The sequence below is a fragment of the Malaclemys terrapin genome, chromosome 4, assembly GCF_027887155.1.
Source record: "Malaclemys terrapin pileata isolate rMalTer1 chromosome 4, rMalTer1.hap1, whole genome shotgun sequence".
Taxonomy (NCBI): Eukaryota; Metazoa; Chordata; order Testudines; family Emydidae; genus Malaclemys; species Malaclemys terrapin.
The window spans coordinates 19,608,285-19,625,676 of NC_071508.1; the positions used below are offsets into that span (position 1 = coordinate 19,608,285).

The 17,392-nt window shown below is 50.9% G+C and overlaps 1 protein-coding gene across 2 annotated transcripts in view; it reads left to right on the plus strand.

Moving 5' to 3' along the window:
- The window catches only part of GRM4 (glutamate metabotropic receptor 4), a 217,030-nt gene that overhangs the window by 186,890 nt on the left and 12,748 nt on the right, over positions 1-17,392 (plus strand). For both annotated transcript variants that reach the window (XM_054024794.1, XM_054024795.1), the window contains exon 10: positions 15,474-15,720. In XM_054024794.1, the coding sequence (XP_053880769.1) occupies positions 15,474-15,720 (247 nt within the window). The remainder of the gene's footprint in view (positions 1-15,473; positions 15,721-17,392) is intronic.

Sequence of the window (17,392 nt, forward strand, 5' to 3'; positions counted from 1 at the left end):
GCCTCTCGAGGGATGGGGGTGACTCAACATCTCCCGGACTGTTTTAATGTCCCTGGTGCTGAGAAATGGGATGTGCCGCTGGTAGTGACGGCTGCCATTGCCAGGCTCTGAGCAGAAGCTGTAAGGGGGCCAGGTGTCCTGCTGCTACATGTGTTCTGGCTGCCCCCCATTGCCTCAGCCCTAGAGTAACTTCATTTCTGGAAACACAGCTAATGGCTGGTAATTCTGCTGGGAATCCTGGGGAGATTCACAGCCTGCGGTAGGTAAATACCGTCCCATTTGTCTGGTATTAAGCTCAGCCTGGAGGTGAGCTATGTCCTCCTAACACTAAGTGTGGGGCATTGAAAACATGCCACCTCCCAAGCCCAAAGGATCTCATAACCCTCCAGCACAAGTGCAAATAGTCAGGTCTCAGCCCAGCGTCGAAAGCTTTTCAGTAGCCACCCTTGTGACTGGCAGCCTCAACAGACAGGTCAAGGAATGGATGCACCCATGGAGCCCGGTCTCCCCTCACTCTCTTCAAATGGGAGATGAGAATGAGACCCTTAGCTCCTCTTCTCTGCTTGCTAACTGGGCTGACTTGTTTGTGTTCTGCTGGTGCCTAGCCCCGTTGTGCCGGGTCCTGTAATACCCCCAGGGCAGGGACTGTCTCTCCTTGAAAGCTGAAAATTGAAATGGACAAGACAGACCAAAGAAGGACCGTTCTCCTGGTTGTACAGATGGGGAACTGAGGCAGCGAGAGATTTAGGCTGCATCCGCACGGGGAGCTGAAGGTGTCCCTTCCGGCTTGAGGAGACACGCCCGCATTCGCTCTGAGTGAGCTGCTGTGCTAGAAACCGAAGGGTAGCCCTGGGAGCAGAAGGGGTGAGCTACCCCAAATACACGCCAGCCTGTTGGATGGGATCCCGCTTGGGGTGGCTAGCCCCTCCTGCTGCTCAGCCCACCGTGGCAACCCCACTTTTTAGCAGGCTAGCTCGATCAGAGCTAGTGCATCTCCTCAAGCTGGGATTGACGTCTCCAGCTGGAAGCGGAGCCAGACCTTAAGTGACTTGGCTGAGGTCACGCCAGGAGACAGTGGGAGCAGTACCTGGATCTACCTCCTCTCTGCCTTGTCCTCTTCTGCTTCCATTCATCCTCTCTTCTCCCCTCCCCCCCCCGCCCCAACTTCTGTGCAATAAGCCCCCCATCTGACTCACTGGATAGTTTCAAGGCACAGGGTGCACCCGGGAAGCTTGCCATGCCACTTCCCACGCCCTGTGTATATACAGAGGGCTCCAGGGTTGCCATTCGGGCGCCTCTGCCCAGCAGTAAAACTCCCTGAAAAACAGGGAAGTTGCGTAACAGCGACACTCTCGGCATTACCAGCCCAGGAGATCTGGGGAGAGAGACAACGAGGAAAAGAAAAACAGCCCCTTGACTCTGCTGTTTCTCTCTCGATTACTGGGTTGCTGTGATTTTAATTAACACCTGCATGTTTTGGCAACACAAGCTCCTGTGACAAATTCCTCCGCTTGGCTGTGGTGGGGGACAGAGAGCACATCTGGTAGCAGGGACCAGGGCAAGCGGAAAATGTAACCCTCTTGCGCCAGGCACCATCACTCCTGGCCCTTGTCTACAGTAGCAAATTACGTGGTGTCAGGCCATGACTCCAAGGAGTCCTGCTGACTAACATGATGTTAAAGGCAACTGTGCAGTCAGTGCAGATAGAAGCAAGTTGGGCCAGAACTTCAGCCGTAATACAGACAGACCAGTGTTAGGAATCATAGTCTCAAAGGAGCGTGGTTAATGAAGAGTATTGTTCCTTATGAAAGTGTGTGTTGCTTCCGATATTCTGCTCTGTTCATCTTGGGGAGACGATCTAAGCCTGGTTGCTCATCTTTAACTCCAGTACTATGATGTACTGCAATAACCAATGGTTATTAACGTCATTGAGCAGTACTATGGGCGGTGGGAGGGATATCAAAAAGGAGGCACTGATCAGCATTCGCTATACCCTGCGTGATACTAGAAACCTAGAATTCTTCTCTGTAGTGGAGTGTCACATTTTCAATAGCTGTGTCTATGACTCTGGGTGCCTATTATCCTCTAGGAGTGTCACTGTGTCAGCAGTGTGGGTGAGAAATGCTATCGAAAATGAAATATTGAGATTGAGATTGTAATTATCTGTCTGTCTAGCTAGCTAGGTGCCTGTCTGTCTGCCTGCAGCATCTATCGGTGGTATCTGTATGGTGTCTGTCAATGGCATCTGTCTGGCTAGTCTAGGTGTCTGTGTCTATCGATAGTATCTATCTATATGTCTAGCTAGCTATCTGTCTAGGTATGTATCTACCTATTGATGGTGTGTGTCCATGTAATATAGTATCTGTGTGTCTAAGATTTCTGTCTCTGATGGCGTCTGTCTATCTGGATGTCTGTCCACAGCTTCTGTGGATGGTTTCTGTATAGTATCTATCTGTCTATGGCATCTCTGTATTTCTCTATTGATGGTAGCAACTTTCTCATCATAAAGTCAGCTCTAAAGAAACCTCCTTTGTAATGAAGTGAGAATGAGCATCCTGAATTTGATAAAGAAAATCTCTGTCCATGGAGCTGACCAAATTCCCTCTCCCAGCCAGAAAAGAAGTCCAGTTTCAAAGTTACCACCACTAACGCTCCCTGCCCCAGCTTTTGTGGTCTGTGACAATGAACCTTTATGCTCTCGTCCCTCTGAAATCTGTAACCGATGAGCCCTTCCCATCTTGCTTTCTTCCATCCTGGCTGCCATCTTGGATTCCCTCTTGCAGGAGTGGGAAGCTTAATCAGACTTGGTCTTTTCTCGGTGCCTCTTGTGCCTGATAGTATCTCAGGGCACTTCCCAGAGCTGGAGATGGTAGGCAGGGGTGTAAAGGTAATAGATTCAGCCCTGCTCCTCCCATCACATTGCTGTCACCCTCACTGATTTTTACTGCAGGGTCCACCTGCTCCACCCCCGCTCTGGCCTCTGCTCTCCCGTGTGCTCTTCTGAAGATGCTGCACGTGCCATGACGTGCTACGTCCACCCCCCATTGCAGAGGCTTCTGCAGGCACTTTCTGGGAGTTGCTGGTGGTGGTTGTTGCACCAGACTGGGCCGGTGGAGGAATTTCCCTTGATCCAGAACCTGCACTCAGAGAAGTGCCAGAACGTGCCCTCCTGTCTGCCTTTGCGCCAGCTGTTGTGGTGGAGTAACACTTGTGTAGGGAGACACAGTGGCGCCTTGAACTCAGTAGCGGCTCCTTGAAGGCTTGGACATTAGAACCTGTTACATCGTGGAGGAGTGCCAGCTCTGGGCACCGGGTTTGTCCCTGCAGTCCTTTTGAAACCTGCCATGAGCTCTTAAATGGAGATCCTTTTCTCTGGTGCATGTGGTTAAACATCCCTCCTGAGGAGATGGCACCTACCAGGGCACCAGAGCGTGCTATTTAAACCTTCCAGTGCCACGTTCCAGAGGTGAGATTTGCTACCAAGCCCAGCTGCTCCGGTTAAAAGTAGGAAGGCGAATTAAAGAAAATAAATGGAGCCTCGAGCAGCATTTCCATTTTGATGAGCTGGCAGGGGAGATACTAACAAGAAAGCAGGTTTCTTAAGGAATTATTGCAAAACAAAAGCTCCCTTAAAGCTGCCGTAATGTGCTCGGCACACTGTGGGTAATAAAGATGGAAATGATAATGATTGTAGATTATGCGCAAGGTTGCTCACCTCCTCGCTGCCGCTTGTCATGGGATAATTTAGGGCTGCCAAAAGCTGGCTGTCAAGTAGCAATTCGACAATAAGGCTCGCCTCCCTTTCGGGGCTGGTACGGTGCCGGGTTCCTCAGCACTCAGGCTGCTAACGAGCCTATTAGAGGCTAGCACCGTGCTGTCCCCAGCTCCCTTTGGAGGCAACACAGCCGCCCTTCTCGTTAAAGTATACCCACTCCCTCTGCAGCCACTGACCTGTCAGAGAACAGTTTCCTTCATGCGTGCGCTCCCCTGCTGGGGACGGTCGGCTCTGGGACGCACCTGCTTGGTATGGATGGAGGGAGACTAACTTGATATTTCCACGGGAGATGAAGAAAGACGGAGTGCCTAACTCCCTTAGTTTCCATTCGACAATCCCAGTCGGAAGATGGTCAAAATTGGCATCTCTTTGACAGTCCCTCTGCCCCTGCTTGAATTTCACAGCTAAATCCCGGCAGGGGCCGACATTCCCTTTGCTTCCTCAGATAAAGCACTTTGAATTTCAGATGCTGCACCAGCGCTTCCCTGAGCATTTACAAATGTCCGAGGGGCCTGAGTCTCCTCTCGCCTCCACCCCCGGATCTCTGCTTTCTCCACCATTACACCCAGGTGGGAAACCGGGCCCTGCATCTCTTTGCTCTGCAGCTGGGGGCGGAAGATGCGCGTAGACCAGTCTTCTGCACGCTCCTGGGCCCAACTGGGCAAAAAATGTGAATGAAGCTTTTTTGGCCACCCCCCGGAGTCGAGGAGTTCTGTTCAAGTTCGGAGTGACGGCCGGCGAGCTCTTCTCCACGGGAGCTTGTGTTTAAACAAAGAAGTTCTTTCCTTCTTATCTTTGCATCTGTCTAACAGCACGTGAACCTGGAGCCTGTGCCTCACAGCTCTCTGCTCTGCTCTGCTCTGCCCTGCCTGGCCGTGTGACCCTTTGGGTTCCCCAGCTACACCCAGTGCTCATACATAGCAGCAGCTGCTCCGCACAGGTGGTATCGCACCTTAGCCCTCTGCCCATCTGTCTGTGGATCTAGGCCTCTGCCGTTCTGCACGCTAAACCAAGGCTTATTGAGCATGCTATTTCAACCTTGGGCCCTCTGTTGCAGGTATAGATGGTGGAACTGGAGTCTACTACTATCAGAGGAGGAAGCTGAGAGAAAGGATGGCTTTGAGGTTACAGTGCCAGCCTGGGAAACAGGGGTTCAGTTCTTAGCTCTGCCATGGGTTCCCTGTGTGACCTTGGGCACATCACTTAGCATTCATGTGCCTCTGGGGATGATAATCCTTCATCTGTTTGATTGTAAACTCATTGGGGTAGGGGACCGTCTCTTAGGGGGCGTGTACGAACAGCGCCTTGCACAGTGGAGCCCTGATCTTAGATGAGGCCTCTAGGTGCTACCACAACACAAATAATATAGTGCTCCCCAGATCTAAGGATGCCCCCTTAAAATGGCTTCATGGTGGGTGGGGGGGAAAGGGAGTAGGGGAGGTATGCACGCACACAAAGTGTTTTGCTGCCGGTGGCTGAGATTAAACCCTAGATGCTTCCTCAAAGCATCTGTGCTCAAGTCCCATCGGAGTTACCCGAGCAAAGCTGGCTCATTGTTTTCTACTGAAGGAGTCAGATGAGATCTCAATTTTATTTTACCTTTTTTTTTTCCTCTCACCCTGTGTCTACAACTTTGGATGGAGGCGGCATATTGTTATAACAAGTCCCCGAGCCCTTTCTCAAAGGAGCCTCTTATCCCTGCAGATCCCAGCGGATTACAGAAATAGCAATAACAGAGGATCTAAAGAATGAGACAATTTCCTGTTCCGATAAGGCAGAAGCCGAAGAGCAGAGTCATTGTAAATTTCTCTGTTTATCACATTTGCTTTCACAGACAGAGAGAAGAGGATAAAATGTGGCCACTTGTTTGTTGCACAAGGGCTCTTGGTGAAATGAATCCTAGAATATCAGGGTTGGAAGGGACCTCAGGAGGTCATCTAATCCAACCCCCTGCTCAAAGCGGGACCAATTCCCAACTAAATCATCCCAGCAAGGGCTTTGTCAAACTGGGCCTTAAAAACCCCTAAGGATGGTGATTCCACCACCTCCCTAGGTAACCCATTCCAGTGCTTCACCACCCTCCTAGTGAAAAAGTTTTTCCTAATATCCAACCTAAACCTCCCCCACTGCAACTTGAGACCATTATCCTTGTTCCGTCAATGAAATCATGAAAGGGGCTCTTGCATGGCTTGTCCATATCACCAGAGCCCCAAGATAGAATGTCTAAGGGATGGGTTCAGAGGGGTAATGATACAAAGGATTTGATGGATGAGTATCCATGTAAAAGCATCCAGTGGAGATTTAACTATTTGTTCCACTTATTAGCTCCCCTGGCTCAACCTCCTACCATGCCTGTGTCCCCATTTGACCTCCCATGTGTTGCACACATTTACACTAGATCTGAGGCCATCTGACTACTCTGTAGCTTTTAAAGTGAATTGAGTGCTGATGACAGGCAGCGGATTAGCAGCACCAGAGATGGGCGCTGTGCAGTTGGCCAGGCGATGGGGACTGTGGGAGCTGAACTAATGGCTGGGAGCTGGAGCAAGGCAAATTCAGACTAGAGATAAGGTGGAATTTTTTTAGCAGGGAGGGGAATTAGCCATTGGCACAACTTACCAGGGTTTGTGGAGAATTCTCCATCGCTGGAAGTTTTAAAATCCAGATTGGATGTTTTTCCTAAAAGACTATTTTCGTTTAACCGCTGCTATTGGGCCTAAAGCAGAAATTAATTCAGGGAAGTGATGTGACTTGTGTTCTGCAGGTGGTCAGACACAATGCTTCCTTCTAGCCTTAAAATGTATGACTCCGTGACCAAGAAGAGTGCAGGGGGATTATGCAGTCACTTAGGTTTGGATCTAGACTCCATTGGAGCCAATGGGAAGACTCCTTTTGAAGTCAGTGGGCTTTAGCTCAAGCCCTTAGGAGGCTGGTGCTCATGGCTTGGAGGCAACATCATTTTGTTGCTGTTTGTTTCTAATGTTCTTTGTGTGTAAAGGTTTAAGAGGCTCATAGCTTCGAGCCTCCTGGAAAAGGATGGTTTGTGGAAGGCGGGAGATGGTACGGCAGATAGGGTTGCGAAGGGGAGTGCAACCTGGAGAAAGGCCCTGGGACTGGCAAGGGAGCAGGGCAGAATGGGATGGGGCGGCAGCCAGACAAGGGGGTTGGGCTGAGTGAAGAGAGCACAGGGGAGGGAGGGGAAGGAGAACAGGGCTGAGCCAGGTGAAAATAGAGGACTTGGCTGTTTGAATGTTCCCAGTGGCTGGGTTGCTGTGTGGCCTCTTGGTGCCATTCCTGCTTAATTGGCTTGGCTACCCCCTTCCAAGGCTCTGCCCCAAGGGAAGTGGCCAGAAGGAAGGGGCATGGCTGGGGTACCTTTGTGATACAATGATCCCCGGCTGCATTAATGACCCTTGGGAAGGCCTGATCTAATTTAGAGTATCCCTGAGGCTATTCTAAACTACATCATGGTCTGGGATGGGATCAGAGATGGGATCCTTTGCTCTCCCGCCTCCTTGGGTGCAGCCAGCACTTATTGGATACATAGAGGATGATGTAGGCAGGCACATCAAAAGATCTCAGGCCCCTAGGTAAGGCGGCTCTGAACCACGCGGTCACCACACAAATATACGGGTGGTAGATATAGCTGGGGTGCCATTCCCAGCTCTCCCATAGGCTCCCTCTGTGGCCCTCCCTTTAATTAATCCAGTTTCATGCTCCCCTTGGGAGGTAGGTCAGGATTTTATTCCTATTGTACAGGTGGGGAAACTGAGGCGCAGAGCCAGGCTGCAGAGTTGGGAACAGAACCCAGGTCTCCTGCTTTAACCACTAGACACATTCCCTAGAGCAATGGTTCTCCACTTTTTCCATACAGGGGGACACACCCCTCTCCATCTAGCCAGGATCATGCTCCAATTTAACAATGTGGGAGGGGCATGGTGGTCATGACCCCCTGGCACCAGTTCAGGATTTTGGGTTGAGAGCCCCTGCTCTGGAAGGGTGGGCTGCACCTGCTCTTGGTAAGTCACTCACAGGCTTTGCAGCCTTGGTATCCTACTGGATTCAGTGCAGCTCTTGGATCCCCTTGGACTGGCCCATAGTGTGATTTGTTTCATCTGCGATTCATCCGCAGGCTGTGACTTGGCTGACCTCACTGCAGTGTTCCAGTCCTTTAAAACCCCCAGGCTGGATCAACTCAATGCACAATCTTCCGGGTTGCACTTGAAAAGAGCCCAGGCCAGCTTCGACTGGCTCAGTGCAGCAACCGCAGCAGCTCATCTCTGTGGGCTGAGTCACTCTGAGTACAAGACAAACCAGTGGATAAGGGAGAGTTGGAAGATATAACTTTTTAAAAGCCTCGGACAAAGTTCCTGCCAAGAGGCTATTAAGGAAGCTAAGTTGTCCCGGAGTGGGAAGCAAAGTACTGTCGCGGATCAGAAACAGGCTAAGAGACAGGGAACAAAGGCTAGCAATTAGTGGTCAATTTCCAGTATGGCAGAAGGTTACCAGCAAGGTGCCTCAAGGTTCTGTGCTAGGTCCAGTGTTGTTTAATATATTTATCATTGATCTGGAAAAGGAGGCGAACAGGAAGGGGAGACAAAGTTACTGATGTTCATCAAGGCTAGAAAGGACGTGGGGAGTTTCAGAGGGCTCTTATAAAGCTAGGTGAAAGGCCAGCAGGCTAGGAGATGAAATCCAGAGGAGACAAATGCAAGGTGATGTGTGCTAGAGGGAATAGCTTGAACTAGTCCCACACTTTGCTGAGTCTTAAATGCAACTGTAACCACTCAGGAAAAAGACCAGGGCATCGTTGTGGCCAGCACAATGTCAAGCTCTGCTCAAGGCACAGCAGTGCTCAAAGAAGCAAACCGAATGTTAGCAGAGGTACGGCGTGGGAGACAAAATAATACTGACAATCCCATAATTGCATGCGCTCTCCTTGAACAGCGTGCCCCGTCTTGGCCACCCCAAGTCAGCAGAGAAAAAGGTCAGTGGTGCTACACTGATTTATACGAATTGAGGATTTGGCCTAAGGATTCTGAATGCAAATGTAGTTGACCAGCGCAGCTGCCCCAAATGGAGTGGATGCAAACAGTGTTCCAGAACTTAAGGGATTCTTTAGTTAGAGCTTTAAAATCCTTTCATCTGGGTCAGCTAAGGAGTTATTAGCAATACGGGGCCAAATGAATCCCTGAGCTCAATGGGGAGTGCCACCAAGCACAAGTTTGGTCCCGGTGGGCAAACTTTGCTCTCAGTTAATTACCCTGCTATAAATCTATAGAGTCTGCTCTTGCTTTCACTGGTGTAAGTGAAACTGGAGTGGATGGAGTTACACTGGTGAGAGGAGAATGAGATCCCTTGACTTTATGGGAATGAATCGGGATTTGCAGTGGGGTAAGCATGAGCAGAAAGTGGCCTGTAGAGTCAGACCAGCAGCTAACGTACATTGATTGATACCAGCTGGGGATCAGGGCCCTGGGCAACAATGGAATTCAATCCATTTAAAGCAGCTGGGGGAATCAATCTGACCCTTTCCATGCAATGGAGCTACATCCATTTACAGCAGGTGGGGATGTGGCCCATAATGTCTGTCTTGACAGCGTCCCTTTAAGGCTGCCAGCCTGGTCCAACCGCCCAGCTCCTGGCTGACAGTGAAATCATTAAGCTGCTGTTTCCCCTGGAGTCCCTCATGGCTAGCGAATCCAAATAACTTTTTGTTTTCCCCTTCCCCTGCCTGTTGTATTAATTGCTGCTAACAGCCCAACATGGGCCTGGCATGCAGAGATAATGCTCCAGTCATCTCGACATGGGTCCCCTTTTGTACATGACACACGTAGCAATTTGTACTGACCCCTTTTGTTGTTGTTGTTTGTGGTGTGTGTGTGTGTTTGTGGGGACATTCAGAGAGTATTGGATTATATGCATCACCAGAGCTCATGGGGATTAATCAGTCGCTGGGAAAGTCTTTCAGAGCGTCTGGAAATCAGTCACACTCCTCGTTACTTTGAGCGCAGGGCTTAGGTCTTGTATAGTGTCTCACTTCCCCCTCCAGCCTGTGTGTTGATCTTGATCTGTTCTTTCTTCCTTAGCCAACATACTTTGCTGTCTTAGCAGGCCTGTCCTTTATTGCACTGATCTGATCCCAAGCCAGTTGAAATTAATTGGAGGCTTCCCATTTGCCTCACTGGATTTGGGATCCGGCACGTACTGCTGAATTAGATATGTGGAACATCTTTCCAGACGCTATCGGTTTCCAACCTGCCTGCCTTTCTGGGTGCTTGATTTGAAGCCAGGTTCGTACCTTACTTAAACTGATGTATATCCAGAGCGACTTGATGGCCTGGTGCTCATGGCTTGGAGGCAACATCATTTTGTTGCTGTTTGTTTCTAATGTTCTTTGTGTGTAAAGGTTTAAGAGGCTCATAGTTTCGAGCCTCCTGGAAAAGGATGGTTTGTGGAAGGCGGGAGATGGTACGGCAGATAGGGTTGCGGAGGGGAGTGCAACCTGGAGAAAGGCCCTGGGACTGTGTAACTCAGAGCAGAAAGTTTGGTCCATGAACTGTGTTTTGGGTCACAAACAGAATGGGTTTGTTGGGTCTCTGTCTAATCCCCAGTTGACATTAGTCTGCAAAAACCAGCATATTGTTCAAAGACATGGCAGGCAGGCTCTGCTCAGGATTAGGGGGGGTAAGGGGAGTTGTTTGTCAACGGTGAGGTGCATTGGCAGAACTGTATGTATTCAATGAGGGCCAGTGCTGGTCAGGGTTGAGGGGCATTGGTAGAGCTGTGTGGGAGCCCAGGACTGTGGTAACAGGGTGCTGCAGACCAAGAAGGAGGTGCACCAAAAGAACTGGTTGTGGGAAGCTTGCACTGAGGCAGCCTGAGACATTCTAACCTCCAGTGCCATCCATCTGCACTTAACACCCAAGAGTCTAAAATTCAGGTGGGAGTTGATATATAGGCCTAGGCAGGAAACACGGTAATTGCTGCATTTCTGCCTCCACCACGATGCTTGTGCTGGGTCTGAGTCTGGAGAGAAAATGAGGGGGGAACAAAAACCAGTCACGGCTGCAGCTGTCCGTTTGCAGCAACAATATGGAGTGGCAGGTTTGCTGCACTCTGGCCCCAGGAGGCCTGGGGTCTTAGGACTTGGAAGCAACAATGAATCTCTGCTGATCTGAATCCCGTTGAAAGGCATCCATCAAGCACGAAGGGAGAATTATGGATGAGAGAGCTGAGAGGAGCATTAATGAAAGCTGATGATTTCCACCGCTCCACATCTGTCCGGACTTCAGCAAACCTTGTCAGGTATCTTGAGCCTGCTGCGGGTGTGCCTCCCTTCTGCTGACCCCCACAGTGGGGTAATGTTGCTCAGCAGGTGAGGCTCATGCAGGCTACATTGCTAGAACGGCAGGGCTTTTGTTTGCAATCAGCTGAACTGCTCTGGTCCACAGGGATTGGGGTCTGACAGAGCGGGCGTCTGACAGTCAGGACACCAGGATTCTAGGGGAGGTTCTACAAGGAGTGTCAGTGACTGTCTGGCCAGCAAGATCTAGGACGTGAGCTGAGCGGGCCTAAAGCAGGAACCTTAGGAGAAGTGCAGCCAGGGGAGAATGTTTGGACCCAGTTGGCACTGGGAGTCTCAGCACTTCCAAAAATCACACCGAGGTGTCTCCGTTTGAGCTGTTGAGACAGCCACAATTGCTGTCCACTTGTGAAAATTTTGACCCAAATGACTATCTGATGCTTTCACTCCCCCTTCTCCCCAAGTTCTGCATTATTCCATTCCTGTCACCAGTCCCACTCTGGATCTGGTCACTAGTTCAATGTTAGCCTAGGACAGTAGTGAGCAGAAATGGAGCAAGCCGGTGGCTGTCTGATGGCCCCTATTTGAGATGAGTTAACTCATATCCATCCTGTTCCTAAAGAATGTAGGCACCAGTGTAAACTGGTATTCAGGCAACACACAGGGTTAACGCCTGTACTGCTGTGAAAAGTACCATGGGATCTGACATCACCATGAGTGGTCAGGACCTTGGTTTTAAATCACACTGGAAAATGGCAGCCCCCAACCTGTATGGCAGCCCCCAGGGCATGCTGGGGCATTGGTTTTCTACGTACCAGGGGCGAGAGTCAGTCTTGGCCTATCCAGTCTGCTAAACTGCTTTGGGACCAGATAAATGGAAGATGCTTTTTCATGCAAAATTGTCCTTAGTAGCCAAAAGAGGGGAAGAGAGGCAGGGAAAATACAAGAGAGAAGCAGAATTTTTCCTAACCGGGTGGTTTTTCCAAAGCGGCCTGCCAGACAGGGCTCTAACAGCCTGGGGAATTTTGGAATTCTTGGCCCTTTTGTATGGAAATTGCATGTCCTAGCAGCCAGGCTCACTCGCAACCCCCCTTCCCCCCCCAGCACCCTGGCTGTCTCAGAAGAGAAGCTGAGGAGTGCATGAGCCATGGACACCAAACTCCTTTCTGTCCCATATATGGGGCTCCCTCCAGCTCAGTTTGAAACACAGTGTCAAAGATCAGTGCAGGTGAGCTAGTGCCACTGCTAATCTATCTCTCTCTCTCTCTCTCAGGTGCTTATAAAGTCCCTTTACCGTCGTATTTGTGCACCTCACAATTTTTAGCGTAGTTCTCCTCTCCACACCCCTGTGAGATAGGGAAGTGCTATAAACCCGTTTGTACAGATGGAGAAACTGAGGCACAGAGCAACTGGGGAAATGACTTGCCCATAATCAACCAGCCTGTCAGTGGCAGAAATGGGAATAGCATCCAGGAGTCCTGACTCTTCGAGCCCTACAACAGTCCCAGCCAGGCTAAGGGTGGATTCGCAAAGGTATTTAGGCACCTAACTCCCATTAATTGAGTTAGGTGCCTAAATACCTTCGCGAGTCGCACCCTGAGTTGCCATAGGTTTCCCAGGAAATCTGTGGCAAAGCAGAGAACTGCAGCTGGGTCTCCTGAGTCCAGGCTAGTGCCCTAATCCGTGGGCCATCAACCAGGACTGCACTGTCTAAGTGCTGTCAACCTTCATGCCTATTGCCAGGGCTAAAATCCACACAAGAAATTATTATAAAGCAGACACCGTGCCGCAGCTGAGCCAGAGGGTGAAGTTGGAAAGCCGCCTTGAGCCTCGTCTGAATCCTTGGTAGCAACTGGAGTTCACAGCTGGGAACAAATCTGGAGCCGGCCTGAAATCCAGAACTTGTGGTCGGGGTGGGGAGATGAAAGTGGAAGATGATGCCAAAAAGGGGGCTGAGCAGGGAGGAGGGACATGTAACCGGGGTTCCATGGGGTTGCCCGGCCCTGCCCCCTTGTTGCGATAGGGCCAGATGTGGGTGCTCCCCCTCTTGATGCCGACTGATTGACACATCTCCAGCTTGCGAGGCGCCTGCCAAGCCCTTTCCATTGAAAAATGGATTATTCTACAGTCAGATTAATGGGCTTTCATTTTGCAAAACATCTGTCACCGTTAGTCCTGGACAGTGAGCGTGAAATTAGTTTTGACTGCAGAAAGGCTACGTCGATGTGTAATATGTGACTAACATTCCAACGGCTCAGGGAGCAAGCTGGTGAATGAGAATTACCTGTTGAAAGAAGACAGGGCCGCATCTATATGCACAAGGAGAAGGGAGCATGTGGGTGCTAGAGCGGCATGTATGTGTTTCTGTAGTAAGGTTTCCATACCATGCCCTTTGCAGGGGTATCTGAGCCCCTATCTGTTGCCAATGGTATGTGCAGACGTGGGTTTAAGAGTCTTGTTCCGAGAGGGGATGTGTGTAGTAGAGGTGTGTGGGCGGGAGGACTCTGCGTCTCTCTCTTGAGTGATTCTAGGGCTTTCTAAACTTTGTGTTTGCCACTGATGCCTTGACAAGTCGGCTTGCTATGTCTGTACTGATGCTGTATGGGGAGGGCTGTCGGTGGTTTCTGCCCAGCGATGCGTTGCACTACTAGAGTGTATCTGTCAACCACAAAGTGGCTTAGAGGAGTGGGGAAGTTCCAGGATCAGAAGCCTCATTTTTCAGATGGGGGAAACGGTGGTACAGCGAGTGGAAAGCGGCTTGCCTCCAATCACACAGCCTGTCAGTGTCGGAAATGGGAATAGAACCCTGGAGTCCTGATGCCCAGAGCCCTGCAGTAGCTACCCGACCATGCCTTCATCAGTAGTGTGCAAAATGATACGTTGTTTTCCTACACGCTGGTCCCTGAGATGAGGCCAGATAGAGTCACAGAGTTTAAGGGCAGAAGGGGCCACCAGATCATCCAGTCTGACCTCCTGTACATCACAGGCCAACAAGATCCCCCAGCGCCTGCACCTTAAACCCAACAACGGAAACTAGACCAACCAATGACAGCCCTCAGGAGACTAGACTGTTCTGTGCCACAGCGAGAGAAGAGAAGGGACTGAGGTGCACCTGTGCCCGAGGCCCCCGTAATGGCAGGCAAATGATGTTCTTCTGTGTTTCGATGCACACATTAAATATCTGTACTTCTGTCTTCTCCCACCCAAAGTATCCCATAATGATTTCAGTCCTGACTCCCATTCGATGCTCAAGTATCCCCCCTACCTTCTCGGTTTCCTTCTCAGAGCTGAACTATTTCGATCTGACTTCCCCACTCCTCTGAAGTGATGAACCAAGCCCTGGGGATGCTAACCTGTTGGTGCAATCACGTTCCCAGGGCAATGAAACCATTCGCATGCCAGCAGCACCCTCCCCCCCCTCAGCCTCCCCAAGAGTCCACATTGCTGACTCCCGTGGTGAAGTGACGGAGGTACTGATCCCACCCCAGCACTGCTAATACTCTGATAAACTGGGCACAACATAACACACCCTCATTCCAGCAAAGCGCTGGAGATGCCGATTTTGATTGGCTGGATTGATCCCATCTCTAGGTTAAATCCAACAACTCTTCCCCCGCCCCACCCCCTTCCAGCAGCTCCACAGGCATGCGGAGTGGAAGCTGAAATGTCTTGCGTCCTGCTCTGGAGAAGAGCTGGAGGGCTCAATTTGATAAGGGGCCTTTCACCTCTGGCTGCCACTTCTGTGCAAGCTCACCTGCAGTCCTGCCAGAGCATTAAGGCACATTGGGGTGATCATATGGGTGGGTGTTGGGGGGAGCTTACATGGCTGCTTCCTGTATTTTATATGTTTGTGCTGAGGTCACTTAAGTTACTCCAGGTTTATACTGGAGCACTTGAGACCTGTTCCTGGCCTTAGTCTGAAGACTAATCTCTGCTGTGTAACAGGTGGTTATGGAAAACAGATCCACCAAAATGCAAGATCCTTACTTTAGACAGCAGAAACCCTTCTCCGTCTCATCCTTTCCCTTTATTCCCTCCTGTCTGTACACCCCACATCCTCTGTAGCCCTACTTTCCACCCACCCACCCATCAAAACAGCCATCTTTAATGTTTGTATCCATCCCATTGTTCATTTGCTCGTTTGACCTTCCATCCCTCCTATTTCCTTCCATTTAGCCTTATTCCAGATCTCCATCTGCTCCATCCGTCCTCGTTTCCAACCCCAATTGATTGCTCCATCATCTTTTTATCCACATTCCCCCCCCCTCCTCTCAGTTGTCTTTGTCCCTAGTTGGATGCTTCTCGACGTAGAGGCAGTTGCAGAGGGGAGGGGGGATGAACATGTCTGGGAAGGGGTTCGCAGGCCTGAGCGCGTTACCTTGTGTCTTCCAGATGTACATCCAAACCATGACGCTGACCATCTCGGTGAGCCTCAGCGCCTCCGTCTCGCTGGGCATGCTCTACATGCCCAAGGTGTACATCATCCTCTTCCACCCGGAGCAGAACGTCCCCAAGCGCAAACGCAGCCTCAAGGCGGTGGTGACGGCCGCCACCATGTCCAACAAATTCACTCAGAAGGGAGGTTTCCGACCCAACGGAGAAGCCAAATCAGAACTGTGTGAAAATCTTGAAACGCAAGGTAACGTCCCCTCAGCTGCATGGCCAACCTTCCCCGCTGCCAAGGAAATGGGGCCAAGGCTCCTCGATGGTGCGTGGGCTGCCGGTGGGTGACTATGGCTGCTCCATTTGACTCAGAAGGATGAGCTTGTTCCTTTGTAAAGCACATTGCAGGTGACATTCAGCCCTGGGCAGAGGGGTCAGCACAGCGACTGGGCGTCCCTCCAGTCCTCAGAATGAGAGAAAGTGCTGCGTAGGGTTCGTGTGACTCTTCGGCACAAGGGGTGAACTTCACCCTGCACGATACTGCGTATTAGCCCAGTCCTGCTTCCGCGGAGGTCGAGGGGCATTGTGCCATTGGCTTTAACAAGAGGAGATGGGGGGCCCTGTACCAGGCAGTTGTAAGGATACTGAGGAGTTCTGATGTCTGGAATTATGGGCCTAGTGCAACTCCCATTGAAAATCAGTGGAAAGACGCCCACCGACTTTGGGGAGTGTGGGAGGAGCGAGAGATAAGAGCCATGCTTAGTGGATTCCATCATCCCCCAAGGCAACAGTGCAAGTTTCAGATCCAGGTCTAAGCCTCCCCAGAATCCAGGTGCAGGGAGTTGGTGTGGGGTGCTCTCTGATTATAGCCCCATAACTGAAAAATGCCTTGGCTGGTTTTAATTTGCGAGGGCATATGGATAGGTTTTAATTTTCAGATGTCTTCTCTCGCCCCAACTCGCTCTCCTGTCCTTGGAGCCTGGAGAAGCAGTCAATCAGAGCCCCTGCCTGGCGCTCTGGTAGAAGAGCCGTCCAGCTGACCTGTCCTGAAGGGCTCTGCCTGGGTTTTTGAAGCTGCGTTTGTATTTCCCATGTTTGCGTACTGGGGCTTCACAGCTTTCACTGACTTTTCTGAATGCCTCAGGGAGCCCTTTCGGAGCCTGCCTTCATCTAAGATCCCCACAGAGACACAAGTAACCTGTGGTGAGCTACTGAGGTTTGGGAGGGTGGATGGTCACATGGTGCCCGCCAGGGCCGGCTCCAGGCACCAGCGCAGGAAGCAGGTGCCTGGGGCGGCCAATGGAAAGGGGTGGCACGTCCGGCTCTTCGGCGGCAATTCGGCAGCGGGTCCCTCAGTCCCTCCTGGAGGGTAGAACCTGCCGCCAAATTGCCGCCGAAGAATGAAGCAGTGGCGGTAGAGTGCCGATCGCAGCTTTTTTTTTTTTTTTTGCCGCTTGGGGCGGCAAAAATGCTGGAGCCGGCCCTGGTGCCCACACCATGAACTGCAGACCCAGTGTGTTTTAACTCGCCGAGCCACAGAATCGTGGACACTCGAGGTGGATAAGATGTGTTAGATCATCCAGATTCTGCCCTTGGCTCCCAGGTGGGATTGTTGTCCCCATGCATCACAAAAGCCACAACCATAAATTGAGACTAGCTGGCTCCTTTTGTTGCCAGTCTCCAAGGACTAGATGATCACAATAGTCCCTTCTGGCCTTAAAGTCTCTGAGTCTGAGACTGATCAGGCCATGGGATGAGCTCTCCTTTGGAGGGGGTCCCTGCGGGTCAGGGGTGAAGCACTTTGATGGTACAGTGAAGTGGAAGCTATGCTGTGGACAGAGGACTCCAATCTCCAGGGCTGTGAATCCAGCACTAAATTCACTGCATTTCTGGTTTTAAATATCTCCCGGTGGGCTTTGTGCTGGAGC